General features: G+C 39.9%; 1 protein-coding gene across 2 annotated transcripts; it reads right to left on the bottom strand.

The window, feature by feature from the left end:
- Positions 1-7,383: 7,383 nt before the first annotated feature.
- On the bottom strand, positions 7,384-13,736 carry alas1 (aminolevulinate, delta-, synthase 1). Of its 2 annotated transcripts, none has more exons than XM_058054852.2 (11): positions 13,567-13,736; positions 12,633-12,861; positions 12,377-12,559; positions 11,942-12,067; positions 11,628-11,847; positions 9,777-9,961; positions 9,525-9,704; positions 9,284-9,448; positions 8,789-9,057; positions 8,549-8,711; positions 7,384-7,687 (listed from the first exon to the last, which is right to left on the bottom strand). In XM_058054852.2, the coding sequence occupies exons 2-11, from the start codon at positions 12,841-12,843 to the stop codon at positions 7,527-7,529; spliced, it is 1,863 nt and encodes a 620-aa protein (XP_057910835.2). In that variant the 5' UTR covers positions 12,844-12,861; positions 13,567-13,736; the 3' UTR covers positions 7,384-7,526. The 2 variants fall into 2 exon arrangements, with proteins under 2 accessions (XP_057910835.2, XP_057910836.2); XM_058054853.2 differs by having other exon boundaries at positions 12,633-12,858; positions 13,567-13,723.
- Positions 13,737-14,355: the final 619 nt, after the last annotated feature.

Below are 14,355 nucleotides of genomic sequence, written 5' to 3'. Positions count from 1 at the left end.
AGCAAAATATCAATACTTAAAACAATAGTCACCAAAAAACACCAACAGAAAATAACCAAAAAAATGTTAATAAAATAATATGAAAAAATGTAAAATACAACTAAATATTATTGAGATTTTAATAGTAAAATATTATCTTAAGGAGAATGTTGTCTGGGATTTAAATGATTAATTTGGCGAATGATGATGTTTTTTTTAATAAAAGTAAATGAAATGGTTACGCTGATATTGTGCATAGTTGCAGGTCCATTATAGATTTTTTTTATTTGTCTATGTTTGTTTTTATTACATAAGCATGACTCCAAAAAGATAAGAACAGAGTCTGTATTAGGTCAATTATTCCTTCTCCTCCCTCAAAACATCACAAAGTCTCAAAATAAAGTCACCGGTGAGACCATGGGATAATTCTTAAATGACATAGAATGGTGTGTTCAGGTGCTAAAAATATCATTCTATCTTGACAAGCAGGCCTTGAAAGTCATTTACGACAAAGACACGTCCTCCTGACAGACTGAAGGAGGGACGAAAACACTTATCTGAGAAACTGCTGCTTCTGACACCACGCTCACGTGACAAACCTACTTTCATGCTCATTATTTCTCCCCCCGCCATTAACCCTGCACGAACCCATAGCACAATTTAGTGGCTGAAGAGAGCAACACAAACAGAAAGACCATAAATGAGGGTCAAAGCTCCTTATTAAGGAGAAAAACATGACAAGAACTATTTGGCTGCAGGCCACATGAACAAGTCCACACACGAGCAAGGACGCTTTTCACAAAGGGGAAGAATCGATTGTTCACTTTTAAAGCTCCACTGCAGCTTTTATTGGTGCTCAGTGATTGTTCCAGCATCTCGCTTCATTTCCTGTTCCTCTCCTGGAAACTGGTATTGCTATAGACTGTGTTGCATTTCAATATTTATCTACACTGTAAATCCTCATATTATCTTTGGCAGCAAGTACAAACTTTGCTGGAAAGGGAGCACATTATAGGTTTGGTGATTAATTATTGGACACTATTTTTTTGAGCTATATAAAAACATTTACTTCACCATCAGTGTTTTTTTTACTATTGCATTTACTATTGCATACTATTGCACTAAAACTTATAAAACATAGATAAAAAATAATCTAAAATCACTCCATCTCTTCCATGAAGGGTTAAACAGGGTTGTCGCTATCAATAAAACCTTTATCGACTGTACAATGTATGTTTTTAGTGATAGTAAAACAATAAAACAATAACACTTTGAAATAATGAAGCATAAATAACAATAAACCTCATTTTCATGTTAGTCTTTAGTCGTTGTGCCTATCAGCTGCATTTATATTTAATAAATTGCTGACAAGTCACAATAGGTTCCATGGCGGGTTCTATGGTTATCATTACGCATGCCATCATGAAAAAAAACAAATGGTACAGACCAATGAAAAATGTAATCCTCTAGATCAGGGGTCTCAAACACGCGGCCCGCGGTCCAAATGTGGCCCGCAGGACACGAGTTTGAGGCCCCCGCCTTGATATGAAAGTTTAATGTTAGTGCGGCCCGCGCAAGTTTGATATAGATGCTGTATGGTATCATGTACCCAGAAAAAAATTATTACGTTTGATTAATGTTCATTTTAAAGGTTAAATAACTGTTAATAGTTATCCTCCCTATCCGTGTGGAAGTGGTAAGTTTTTGGCTATTTAAGTTTAAAGGAAATAACTTGAAGGCTACCGTTTAGGTCGCTAGCTCTCTAGTTTGCGAGTTAGCATGTGTCTCAAGACCCTGCAGTTGCGCAATATGTTGTAAATAAAAAAAAAGTATAAATGTGACTATAGTCGTGTTTTGTCATGTCTACAGGGCTCTAATAATGCTTTGTTCATTTTAATCTGAAAAAAAAAATTTGTCTACCCACCAACTATATGTGGTTTCTTGAGTTTTTATTATTTGCCGTTTTATTATTATTATTATTATATTTATTTATTTATTACTGATTGATTGATTTTCTTCATTCTTGATTTGTTTATTTATTTTTCATCTTATTTTGTGTAGAAAAATAAAAATTAAGATATTTGAGAACAGTGGAATGTTTTATCAAAGCTTTTATTGTAGAAAATCGGAACTAAAGCACTGAAAAAGTTTGTATATTTTTCTGTTTTTAATAAATGTGTTGTTTTTTTTGGGAAAAACTGATGCGGCCCAGTCTCACCCAGACCCTAGCTCCAGTGGCCCCCAAGTAAATTGAGTTTGAGACCCCTTCTCTAGATGCTCATTGAACTGAAGTCTAATGAGGTTGGAGGGCGTCATGATGATGGAGTTTTGTTTGACTTTTGAGACTGTTGAACTCTCATTTGGGACATTTGAGACTTTGAGACTCCATTGCGTGTGTTTTTCATATTAGAGTCAACAGCAATGACAAGCCTGAGGCAAAAGCTTGCAGAGAAAAGTATTTGCTCCATCCAGTTTGATGACTTTTGGAGTGCAGTCGTGTGACGTTTACTGGAAGAATGATTCCTTCTTTATGTTTCCGTCTTTGTGCGTGTATATCCTTCTTCCTGATAAGAATTCAAGCAGGCGTGTACAAAGTCTGACACGCTGGCTGACTAGAGTGAAGGTTGTGTGCATCAAGGCAAAATAAACAACAAAGGTCACTTTTCAGCAACACTGTACAGACATGTTTATTAGTAATTTCATTTGTCCTGCAGTCAGCTCCTTTACATGTAACCTTATGTGAAATTGGGAGGGAGGGGTGTCGCTAAAGAAGGAGGCCGAGGATGGAGTGGAATTTCCAGTTGGTGAGTCTGGAATTTGCCAGTATACAGGTATGTCTGTGAGGGACCAGTAAGGACGCTGCTGTCCCTCACTTGTGAAGGTGAAGGGTGGTCAATGTGTGTGGCCCCATTGCAGGAGCATCAATGTTTGATGAGATACATACGAGAATGTCAAACTGCACCTGACACCACATCGTATACACTATCGTATACAGTAACCCTTCGCCACAATCCCTCCCTCAATAATAAAAAGTTTCATTTTAAAATTGCATTTAGTGTTCAGTTGTGTTGTCATTGACTAATATTTAAATTTGTTTGGTCTGAAGTGTGACAAACTCAATTTACCTGGGGACCACTGGAGCTAGGGTGTGGGAAAGGCTGGGCCGCATCAGGTTTTCAAAAAAAAAAACGCATTTATTAAAAACAGAAAAATATACAAACTTTTTCAGTGCTTTGGTTCCGATTTTCTACAATAAAAGCTCTGATAAAACATTCCACTGTTCTCAAATATCTTAATTTTTGTTTTTCTGCACAAAATAAGATGAAAAATAAATAAACAAATCAAGAATAAAGAAAATCAATCAGTAATAAATAAATATAATAATAATAATAATAATAATAAAACGGCAAATAATAAAAACTTAAGAAACCACATATAGTTGGTGGGTAGACAAATTATTTTTTTCAGATTAAAATTAACAAAGCATTATTAGAGCCCTGTAGACATGACAAAACACGACTATAGTCACATTTATACTTTTTTTTATTTACAACATATTGCGCAACTGCAGGGTCTTGAGACACATACTAACTCGCCAACTAGAGAGCTAGTGACCTAAACGGTAGCCTTCAAGTTATTTCCTTTAAACTTAACTAGCCGAAAACTTACCACTTCCACACGGATAGGGAGGATAACTATGAACAGTTATTTAACCTTTAACATGAACATTAATCAAACGTAATAATTTTTTCTGGGTACATGATACCATACAGCATCCATATCAAACTTGCGCGGGCCGCACTAACATTAAACTTTGCATATCAAGGCAGGGGCCTCAAACTAGTGTCCTGCGGGCCACATTTGGCCCGCAGGCCGCGTGTTTGAGACCCTTACTTTAGGGGGTGCCTTTTGGTCCTTGTATAACCGGAGCAGGAGCTTGCTTCGCATTGTCCGCAGTAAGTCGAACACTATATATAAGAATAGTGTACATATGTACAGTATATCTTTCTATGTGTTGTGACAACTTCCATTTTTTCCAAGTAAAAAAACAACAACAACAACACATTCTTAAACAGTGCGTCAAGTCTACCTGCATATTTTCCAGCAATTTAAACCCACAAATAGAATGGTATGAAAAAGATGTTTGCAGGACCTGTTAGTCAATGGAATTCCCATACAAACAGGAGCAGGAAGTGGTAACTAAGGCGTTCTTACGGGGACTTTCAGGCGTGTCTTTTATGTTTCCTAACACAACACGGGCGGTTGCACAATCCTGTATTTACACGCAAGCAGTGAGTCAATTCAGCCCTCAAAGGTGATGATGATGTGTTTGATTGGTTTTACATATTAGAGCTGAGAAAGGCCTTGGCGTGCAACTCGTGCTTGCTTCATCAAAGTAAGAGTCAAATGATCACATTCCTGAAGGCCCCAAGGACCTACAGGCAGGAAGGGTGTACACAAGGCCAGATAACGACTTTAAAGTCTAGCGCCTTGGATAGAAGGACGCAACCAAACCGACTTTTTAATCCTAAATGTGCACATAAGACGTCTTCTGTTGCTGCTCTGCTGTTCCAATGAGGTCACCCCTCCTCTCCTTCAGTGTGATAACATAACCAGGTGTCATTCCAAAGAAAATTCACCTTGAAAGCTGATATTAGCGTCCCAATAAGGGGTGTATTGTTTTCACAATGCAGCTGCGAGAACAGCAGGCACACTTTTCACAGGAATTATTATTATTTTTTAAATCAGCTCCATACCAGACCATCACATGATGACAAGATTGTACATCCAAGAAGTGGCTCTGTGTTGATACCAGTGGTGTGCAAAGCAAAGCTTTCTCCTGGCCTAAACACCATCAGAAGCACTGACCTACATTTCTAGTATTTGTTCTGTGAAATTGTATGACTTGCTGCACTGCTTCCATTACATGAATATGTATGTTTGTCACATCCATAAATGAAAAACAGAGAACCAAGTGAAACACCAAAAACACTTGGTGATGGAGGCAAGGAAAAACTCCCTCTGGGGAAGAAACCTTGGACAGAACCCAGGCTCTGAGAGGCGGCTATCTGTCTCGAGTGGTTGGGTTGAGTAGAGGGATAGATGGTAGATCAAGCCAGAAGTCTGTGCCTTAGTCCAAGAAACATAGAGAAGGATTTCAGTGTGTCGGGTCAGTTTGAACTATGTGCTTTACCAAAGAGATGAGTTTTGAGTTGACTGTGTTTGATGTGTTTGATAACCTAAAACATTTAAGTGTGACAAACATGCCAAAAAATAAGAAAGCGGGAATGGGGCAAACACCTTTTTTGGTCCAAAGACAGTGCCATTGAGGAAAAGACAGGAAGCAGAACTGGAGGTAGCAGAGATGAGGATGCTGATGTTCTCACTGGGAGTGACCAGGATGGATAGGATCAAGAATGTTGAAAAATATACATACAAAGGAGTACATCAGAGGGACATTACATGTTAGAGGCCTTGGAGATAAAGTCAGAGAGGCCAGACTGAGATGGTTGGGACATGTCCAGAGGAGAGATAGTGAATATATTGGTAGAAGGATGCTGCCAGGTAGGAGGCGTAGAGGAAGATCAAAGAGGAGGTTTATGGATGTAGTGAAGGAGGACATGAGGGTAGTTGGTGTGAGAGAAGACAGGGTTGGATGGAGGAGATTGATTTGCTGTGGTGACCCCTAAAGGGAAAAGCCCAAAGAGAAAATTGTTACATTTATGTATTGTTATATTTTTTATAGGTTTTTGGATACAGAGGCGCTTTGGGGCAAAGCATTTGAATGAGAGATAATTGCAGTGTTTGCGTTTGTTTACTTATTTTGCACTTAATGTATGTAATAAAAGAGAATAATTGTACTATTTTGTTGATGATGTTACACTGTCTGATATGTTGCATTTATATACTGGTCATCAGTATATATTTTGTTCACAAAAATTGTTGTTTGTTATTTTTATTTTTTTATTCTAAGATCAGTACAGATACTTACCCTGTGTTTACTTTCAGATCAATACCATCATTAGCAGTATCTCCCAATCCTTGTATACAAGATACAGATGTCCAAATTCTCTTGTTTTTATGTCATAACTCTCCTACTACTATTACTCTACTACTACTTCAGAGTAATGAGGAAGTAACCTCTGTGGACAAAAAGAGAAAGATGATGAAAGTGAAAGTGTCAACAATATGACAATGGTTTTGTCTTCAAATAGCAACGATTCTTGTCGACTCTGACCTTAAAAAAACAAACTTTGCATGCCACATCAATATTTGCAGATGCTGATTCTGAATGAAGATAAAGACAAAGACAACTGAATATAGTACATACTTTAAAATGGTCCATGTACATCGTGTATAGCTGTATGGGTTTATTATCCACTGAAATTAGTCAACACAGCCGTTATTGTCTAAATATGGCAACACGGGTGTCCAAATTGTGTGTGAATATTGAGTGTGAGCACCATTGGCCTTAATCTTCTTGGGCATGGAATTGGGTTCCTTAGCAAAGCAGTGTGTTTGGTCTCCTTATCATGTTGAAAAACACAAGCCTCAAAAAAAGTGAGGCTTCTGAGGATAATGGGGGAAGGTGTAAGCTCCCTACCGCTGCTGTTTTTGAGACCCTGGCGGCTTTTCGTTTTGTGGATGTGGGTTGGGGTCAGGTTGCATAGCAATTTATGTCACCTGCACACAGGACAGTGGGTTAGTAGGTCTGTTCACTCGATCGTGGGCTGACCACAAAATGAAACAGGTGTAGTAGTGTGTTTGTCCTTGAGCATAATGTATTATTTGTGTAATGTATTTTGTTAAATTCATTGTAAAATATATAACCTATATATAAAACAAAAAATAAAATTAATAGTACCTAACAATGTAATATACATAGTAATTTTATACATTTTTAGTATACTCTTAATATCTAGCTACTGCTTTTTTTCCTTGTTCTGGTAAGTGATACTAAATGTTTGCATTTCCTTCAGGATCAGTAAAGTACATGAATGTTTCCATGAAAACAAAGTCGAAAGTCAAGTCCTACAAAGATATCAGATAAAAAAAAAAGTGATGCTGACATTTTTATAAATTAATAAAGGCTACTAAACTAGTCATTAAGCAACCTTTTGTGAAAGGAACCTGCTTTGTTGTTCTGTATGACATGTGACCAGTATTCCAGCAACCTGAGCCTGGTTATTAGTCTCGCCTTTTAGGTGGCGCCTATACAATGCACAATAGAGAGGTTTTACGCCCAGATAATGTGATGGCAATATTACACTTATGTCTGTGTGCTGCTTTCTATTCAAATAAGTGAAAAGAGTGTTAAGCGTGTTGCCTTAGAGGACTGCTAGGTAAAGATCATCTTTGAAATGGGAAATGAAGTTCATTGTAATCAGTTACAGAATCCACACATAGTTTTTCAGCTCATATTTAATTTGAAGCATATAGAATCTCTGATTATATAGTATTTTAAATAATGATTGAGACATTATGACATTTATAGGAATGAGCGTGTTTGTGTCATCTGGAGCAGCCAGTGGACAGCCCAGTGTTGATTATGCACGGGCTGAGATAGGATGGCTGAGGCCGCTGAAGTACGACTTTTCTCTTTCGCTCATCAGCTCAAAGTGCAGAGGCTGCTGGCAGAAGTTGCACTCGGCTGACGAGTGGGGCTTCAGCTCCAGGCCCACCTCCTTCCAGGTGTGCACCAGCCTCTCTGTGCACAGGAAAGGAGGAGCGGTTAGGATATATTTGATATTTTTATATGAACACATCTTTCCTACATGTTATTGAGGAAGCACTATGATGTGTGTTTTTGAAAACGATGTTAGTGTTACACATCAGCATATTATTTTTGAGTTTTGAGTATTTTTGATTATTATTGCATAAGGACCTCAAAAATGCACAACGATGAGCCAATTCAAGAAACAATACAAGCAGTTGATGTTTGCTAAATACAAGGATGAAGAGTCTTGAACCAGTCATGATGTGCTATATATATCACTATATTGACACTTACTATGGTACACATTATGTCATTGGATGCTCATATCACGTTGTACGTGACAAAATTTTTTAAAAACAATTTAATTATAATAATTAAAAAAAACAAAAATTTAAAAACTTTAACTATATCAGGAAAGCAGGAAGTGAACAAATGTAACAGTTACTGATTGTAAAAGTATCAGATGGAGGGCTAGGATTTAATAAGCTTTGCTTCTTCCTACTCCTTTTGGACATGTGGAAATGTGAACTGATTATGGGATGTACTCAAATGTAATCTGATGCATGTTCAAATGAAATAAAAAAAAAAGAAATAAAACCATTTCACCACCACCACTTTCTTCGTGTAATGTGTTGGAAATTCTTTATTTCCAACTGTAGCGCTAACATTGAATGCTAACTTATTTCATGTTTGAGCTAACAATAAGCGGTATTCTTTCGGACAAGCTAGTGTAGGTAGGGCATGGCCCTCGGTTGATTTATTTCAGTCGGGTATGGCATTTTCTTACAACATATTGACAATAAATGGATCCAGAATAATACCATAAATGTATTAAATTGCATTAGGACTTACCAACAAAGTATTTCATCATCTCAGGGGTGTGGTGAGGTGTTGGGGCAATACGCAGAAGCTCCTCCCCTTTTGCCACAGTGGGATAGTTGATGGCCTGCACATAGATATTATGGCGACTCATCATGATGTCGCACACCTCGGTGTTCTTTTCAGCGTTGGACACCTAACACAACAAAGACAACAGGAAGTTAGGATGCAGGCTCCATTTCAATGAACTGCAAGACATTGACAATGACGTACCCGCACAGGGATGATGTGGCTGGGACAGTGTACCACAGGCAGCCCGGAGTCCATCAGCATCTGCCTGAGCAGCTTGACGTTGCGCTGGTGCTTGCGCCTCAGGGTGCGACCCTCCTCGCCCTTGAGGACCTGGATGGACTGCCTGGCACCGGCTAACAGCATGGGCGGCAGCGAGGTGGTGAAGATGAAGCCGGCGGCGTAGGAACGGACTGTATCCACCAGGGCGGTCGTACTGGCGATGTAACCACCCACACATCCGAATGCCTTGCCTATGAGGGAAATGTCACGTTTTTAGCTCAGATTGACATACTAAAAAATTAATCCCGTGTGACAGGGACAGAGTGCAATTCAAGCCTCCGGTCTCTTAGCAACAACAGAGCAGCGAGCAGCTCATTTAAGCCCTCCAGCAGATTGAATGACACGATTAAACACTTGTTCCATTTAAGATATAAGGAGAAAAAACACATTACGATAAGTGAGTGATGTCCTGCTCACCTAGCGTCCCTGAGATGATATCCATCTTATGCATGACTCCGTCACGGTCTCCAATGCCACCTCCCCTGGCGCCGTACAGACCCACAGCATGGACCTCGTCTACGAATGTGATGGCGCCAAATTCGTGGGCCACATCACACATCTCCTCCAGCGGGCAAACAGCACCTGTCATAAGGGAAAAGAGCTTTTAGTCAAATGTTACAACACTATAAATATGCATGAGCAGTCACAGGAGACGGACCATCCATGGAATGAACAGTCTCAAAGGCGACGATCTTGGGTTTGGTGGGATCTCCCTTCTGCAGCATTTCTCGGAGGTGAGCCACATCATTGTGGCGGAAAATGAACTTCTTAGCTCCACTGTTCCTGATTCCTTGGATCATTGACGCATGGTTGCCCGCATCAGAGTAAATTTCACAACCTACGACAAGGCAGATAGGTTATTACATTTGGAAGATTTACAAAATGCAAGATTGACAGTATAGAAAATTACCTGGTAGCATCTTGGCCAGAGTGAAGAGGGTGGAATCATTGGCCACAAAGCAGGAAGTGAAGAGCAGTGCAGCGTCCTTTTTGTGGAGGTCTGCTAGCTCTTGTTCCAGCTCCACGTGGAACTTGCTGGTCCCGGAGATGTTCCGAGTGCCACCCGCCCCTGAGCCATGCTTTCGTAATGTATCCCTGAAGGAAAAACAGAAGGAAAACAAACTAAATTCTGAGTTGCACAGTGGTAAAAAAAAATTGTGTAAATATTTAACTGTTTAATTATGTCACCGATCTTTTCAGCCATTCTAATCGCAGATTAGACTATCCATCCATATATCTTTCGAATTGCTGTACTTGGGTGACTCCCAGTTTCCATTCTCTTTAAGCACTAAGGTTCTTTTCCATCAGTCATTTCAACTTTGAGGAACTCGGTCCTGCAATTTTCACCTGCTGTCATTAATTTCCAATATTCCCTATAACGTTTAGCAAAGTCCTCCTGGAACTCTTTCTCTGTCATCCTGTCTGCCCATTTGTGATTACTCGACTCATGAGGGAATCTTTAGCAGTAGCCCACTGCTTTTCCCGTCCCTTTAGCCCTGAAAATGAATCCTCCATTTTACTGGATCTCAGATCAGCAATTTGCCATGGAATTTTTGAGCAATCTCTTTTCCATCCAACAATTGCTCAATGGTGATCAACTGTCAAGTTCTTTTGGACATAAGCCACCCTCACTTAAAAAGGCTTAGAGTATCATAGAGGACGCTTTATCAACTAAACTCTAGGAGAATTTCTGAAGTTGGCGGCACGGCGGTCGAGTGGTTAGTGCGCAGACCTCACAGCTAGGAGGACCAGGGTTCAATTCCACCCTCGGCCATCTCTGTGTGGAGTTTGCATGTTCTCTCTGTTCATGCGTGGGTTTTCTCCGGGTACTCCGGTTTCCTCCCACATTCCAAAGGTTAATTAAACCCAAGTTAAACAAAAGGTTAGGTTAATTGGCGACTCCAAATTGTCCATAGGTATGAATGTGAATGTGAATGGTTGTTTGTCTATATGTGCCCTGTGATTGGCTGGCGACCAGTCCAGGGTGTACCCCGCCTCTCGGCTGGGATAGGCTCCAGCAAATGAATTTCTGGAGTTTAATTTTCACGCCTCGACTATTTACTATTTACACTTGTCAGGGTAGGCTGATATCCTTTGAATAAAAGAGGAACAGTGTCAAATTACTACTACGACTAACCAGGTGTATCTTGAAACAGTAGTTTCATAACAGTCTCTTTGGTTTTCTCGTTACAATCATTTAACTACCTAGCATCAGATAAAGTATGTCATACCATATGTATGTCACATTAATATCAAACAAGACAATCATGCATATTTAAGACACTTACTTTTAAATAAGCCAAATCCAACTGAGCAGTCATTGGAGTAGGGTGTAATTATTGCTGAATGGAGTAATAAAGTGGGGCCTGGGTGTAAACCAACACATAGTGGCCATGCCAACAACAGATTCACTTCCCATGGGTGTCAAGTGGCGTTCAGTTATAACATGCATCCTCTTTCAGCTCTCTGTGTCCTTGGAGATTCAAACAAGCAGACACACATGCTTATCCACTAACTACATTTAATACAACCTACATTATTTTGTCTTGCAATATGCTCTGTTGCGGCATGAGTGCTGACGCCACTGGTAAGCTGTGGTTCATTGAGGAGGAACATGGATTCCAACATACCAAGGAGAGCAAACCGCACACCTCCAAGATGATGAATGCCTTGCTCAGGAAGCTCAACGCAAATGCTGTACACTGACTACTACTGACTACTACAGGGCCCTGGTCAGAGTGGTATTTTCGATCAAACTCACATGATGGATTGCACCACCCGTGGGTGTCGACTCATGCCCAGGTAGTCGTTGCTGCACCACACAGACACCTCCCTCTTCTCCTCCAAGGAGGCGGTGAAGTCATCAGCCATGGGGAACTCACTCGCCAGACGGTTGACCGTTTTGAACACGCGGTATGTATGGTCGCTCCTCTTCTCCTCGATCTTCTTCTCAAAAAAGCCATCGTACTGGAAGCGAGACGCTGTTGAGGTGAGGAAGAGGAAGACCGTTTTAAAGCAATGCAACCTGTGTGTTGTAAGTTATTTCATCATGAAACTACTCAACCACAAACTTACAGCTGCTTGGCAAGTTGTCCTGCAGCAAGTGGGACACCATCTTAGGTCGCTGCTTTAGGAGGCTCCTCATGAGGCCCTCGCTGGTGCTGGCCAAGGACGGCTTCTTCAGCTGGTCAGGGGACACCTCTAAAATGAGGAGAGAAAAAAAAAATCCACTGTTGAATCAATCTCAACTTGTTTGTTAGTTATATATATATGCTAATTTAGAAGCTGCAAGGCATTCTGGGTCACTTCCTGTTGAGAAAGTATGCGCATAGGCTACCAACCATGCCTTGCGGGTTGTCCGTTACCATAAAATAGTCTTGTTTTGCATTGTTTATTAGTGTGTAAGAGCTTACATCAATACCCACACGCTCCATGTGGCACCGTGGGAGTTCTGTTTGATTGATTCATTTTCAGTCCATCACAGAACTTTGGTATCTAAGTAGGTCTTACCTTTCTGAACAGTGCGTACTTCCTGAACATCTTCTTGGAACTCCATGCCAACCTGGCGGACCACACCGCTGTTCTTCTGGCCCATCTCAGCAGCCAGGAAGGGGCATTTGGAGGCCGCAGTCTGACCAGAGGACAGCATGGTGTGGCCAGCAGGCAGCTTGGTCTCCATCTCTGGTTTGGGGCCTAGAAGAAATGATGCCTTTAGACATAGCACGAGGCATCATCTTGTAGCTTAATTGTGAGGTACTCAACACACCTTCTGCAGTGGTGGTTTTCTCAGTCTTCTGATGAGAGGACGAGGATGAACAGAGGGCCCGTGCCAGGTGTGGGGCCATTGGCTTGGAAGCCAACTCCATCATAAGGGGGCATCGCTGGGCATAGACGACCAGAGAATTTCTGGGCTGCTGCATGAAGGCTTGGGGCATGCGAGCCAGGAATGGACACCGGCGCACTATGACGTCCATCATGATTGTCACACACAACTTCTGAAAGAGTAACGAAGGAAACATTATAAAATGCAACATTTTATAAGAGTCAAAAAAACAGCTTCACCCTTTAAGTTTTACACACAAACACAGAGTTTTGCATCACAGCCAATTATGTCATCTACAGTGAATTAAGGGTGTGGCACTTCATAACACCACGCTGCTTCTATAACTGGTGTAACTTGATGACACCGATAACCTCCTATTTCATAATAAACCAATATTTTAATGTACAATTACAATAATCTAAATTCAACTGACTTATGATGATAACTGGCTGATAATATTGCCAAGATCACACTTTGACTTGTTAAAGGTCGGGGGAAATGGATAAGAGGGTGTTAAAAAGTGATCAGTGTACAACCCGTATCTCACTGTAAACATTAGAAAATGTTTATCCCTGACGTTAGTAATTATATTAACTAACTAGACATTTTGGCAACAGACAATCGCAGGTATTACCTGGTTATTCTTCAAGTACCAAACATTTATTACAAATAACAATGTCACCTTGTTGAGTTTGCTCTAAATACAAAAAATATACTCTCTATGATTGAGATATGGGTGAGAAAAATGGATGAAATAGGAACGTGTGGTCCTTGCTGTTTGACCTGACTACAGTACGCTAAGTTAGCTAACATTAGCCATCCTGGGAATGATGGCGGCGGTAAGGAGTGGAAAATACTACAGAATAAAACAACTTACCGATTAAAGAAAAAACTCAAAATGATTAAAATGACAATCCCCTTCCTTTACGTCGACACGAAGAGATGAATACGTACAGCGACACACGGGATTTGTGGCAGGAAAAACAAATATGACGCTTCGTTATCCTACACTGAGGACGAACGAGAAGGACACGGATGTAACGCTGCTTAAATACAGGCTGCCTGAGAGCCCAATGTGAAGTCTCGCGATATTTTGTCAGCTGTGAGTCATCCTGGTGAATTTCTCGGAAGTGTCTTCTTTGTATACACAGTACTTTTAATTCAAATTTGATTGATTAAATAGTAAAATAAATAGAAATGTATAACATAATAATAGCAAATCCACCCTCTATGCTGCCGTATCCTATAACAGTAAAGTCAATAGCAATAATTACATGAAAACAGTGTAAGCAATGTAATAGTCTAACAACCAACACTGATAAAGGGAATAGAAATGAATTAGTTTATTTCAGCCGCGCTGAACAACATATGTTATGGCACATTACATAAGCATTACATATTTTACTAGCACATTAATTAACATTTTTTTCTTTAATATTCCACCTTTACTCTAATATACAAATTTCCCCACTGAGGGACGAATAAAGGCATATCTTAGGCATATCTTAATATAATCACGTTACTTTCCCTCTTAATATTACCACGTTATTCTCTTAAAATTACAACCCTTTCTACAACTTATTTTTCTTAATATTTTGATTTTTCTTGTAAAATTACGGAGAATTTTTCTATGTTGTTGTATTTCTTTTTAAGCTTTCTTGTTAAA

The sequence above is a fragment of the Doryrhamphus excisus genome, linkage group LG18 (assembly GCF_037039965.1).
Source record: "Doryrhamphus excisus strain RoL-2023G ecotype Guam linkage group LG18, RoL_Dexc_Guam_v1.1, whole genome shotgun sequence".
In the NCBI taxonomy this organism is placed as follows: domain Eukaryota; kingdom Metazoa; phylum Chordata; class Actinopteri; order Syngnathiformes; family Syngnathidae; genus Doryrhamphus; species Doryrhamphus excisus.
Note: the sequence above shows the minus strand (reverse complement) of the source record. Positions and strands in the feature narration are given on the sequence as shown.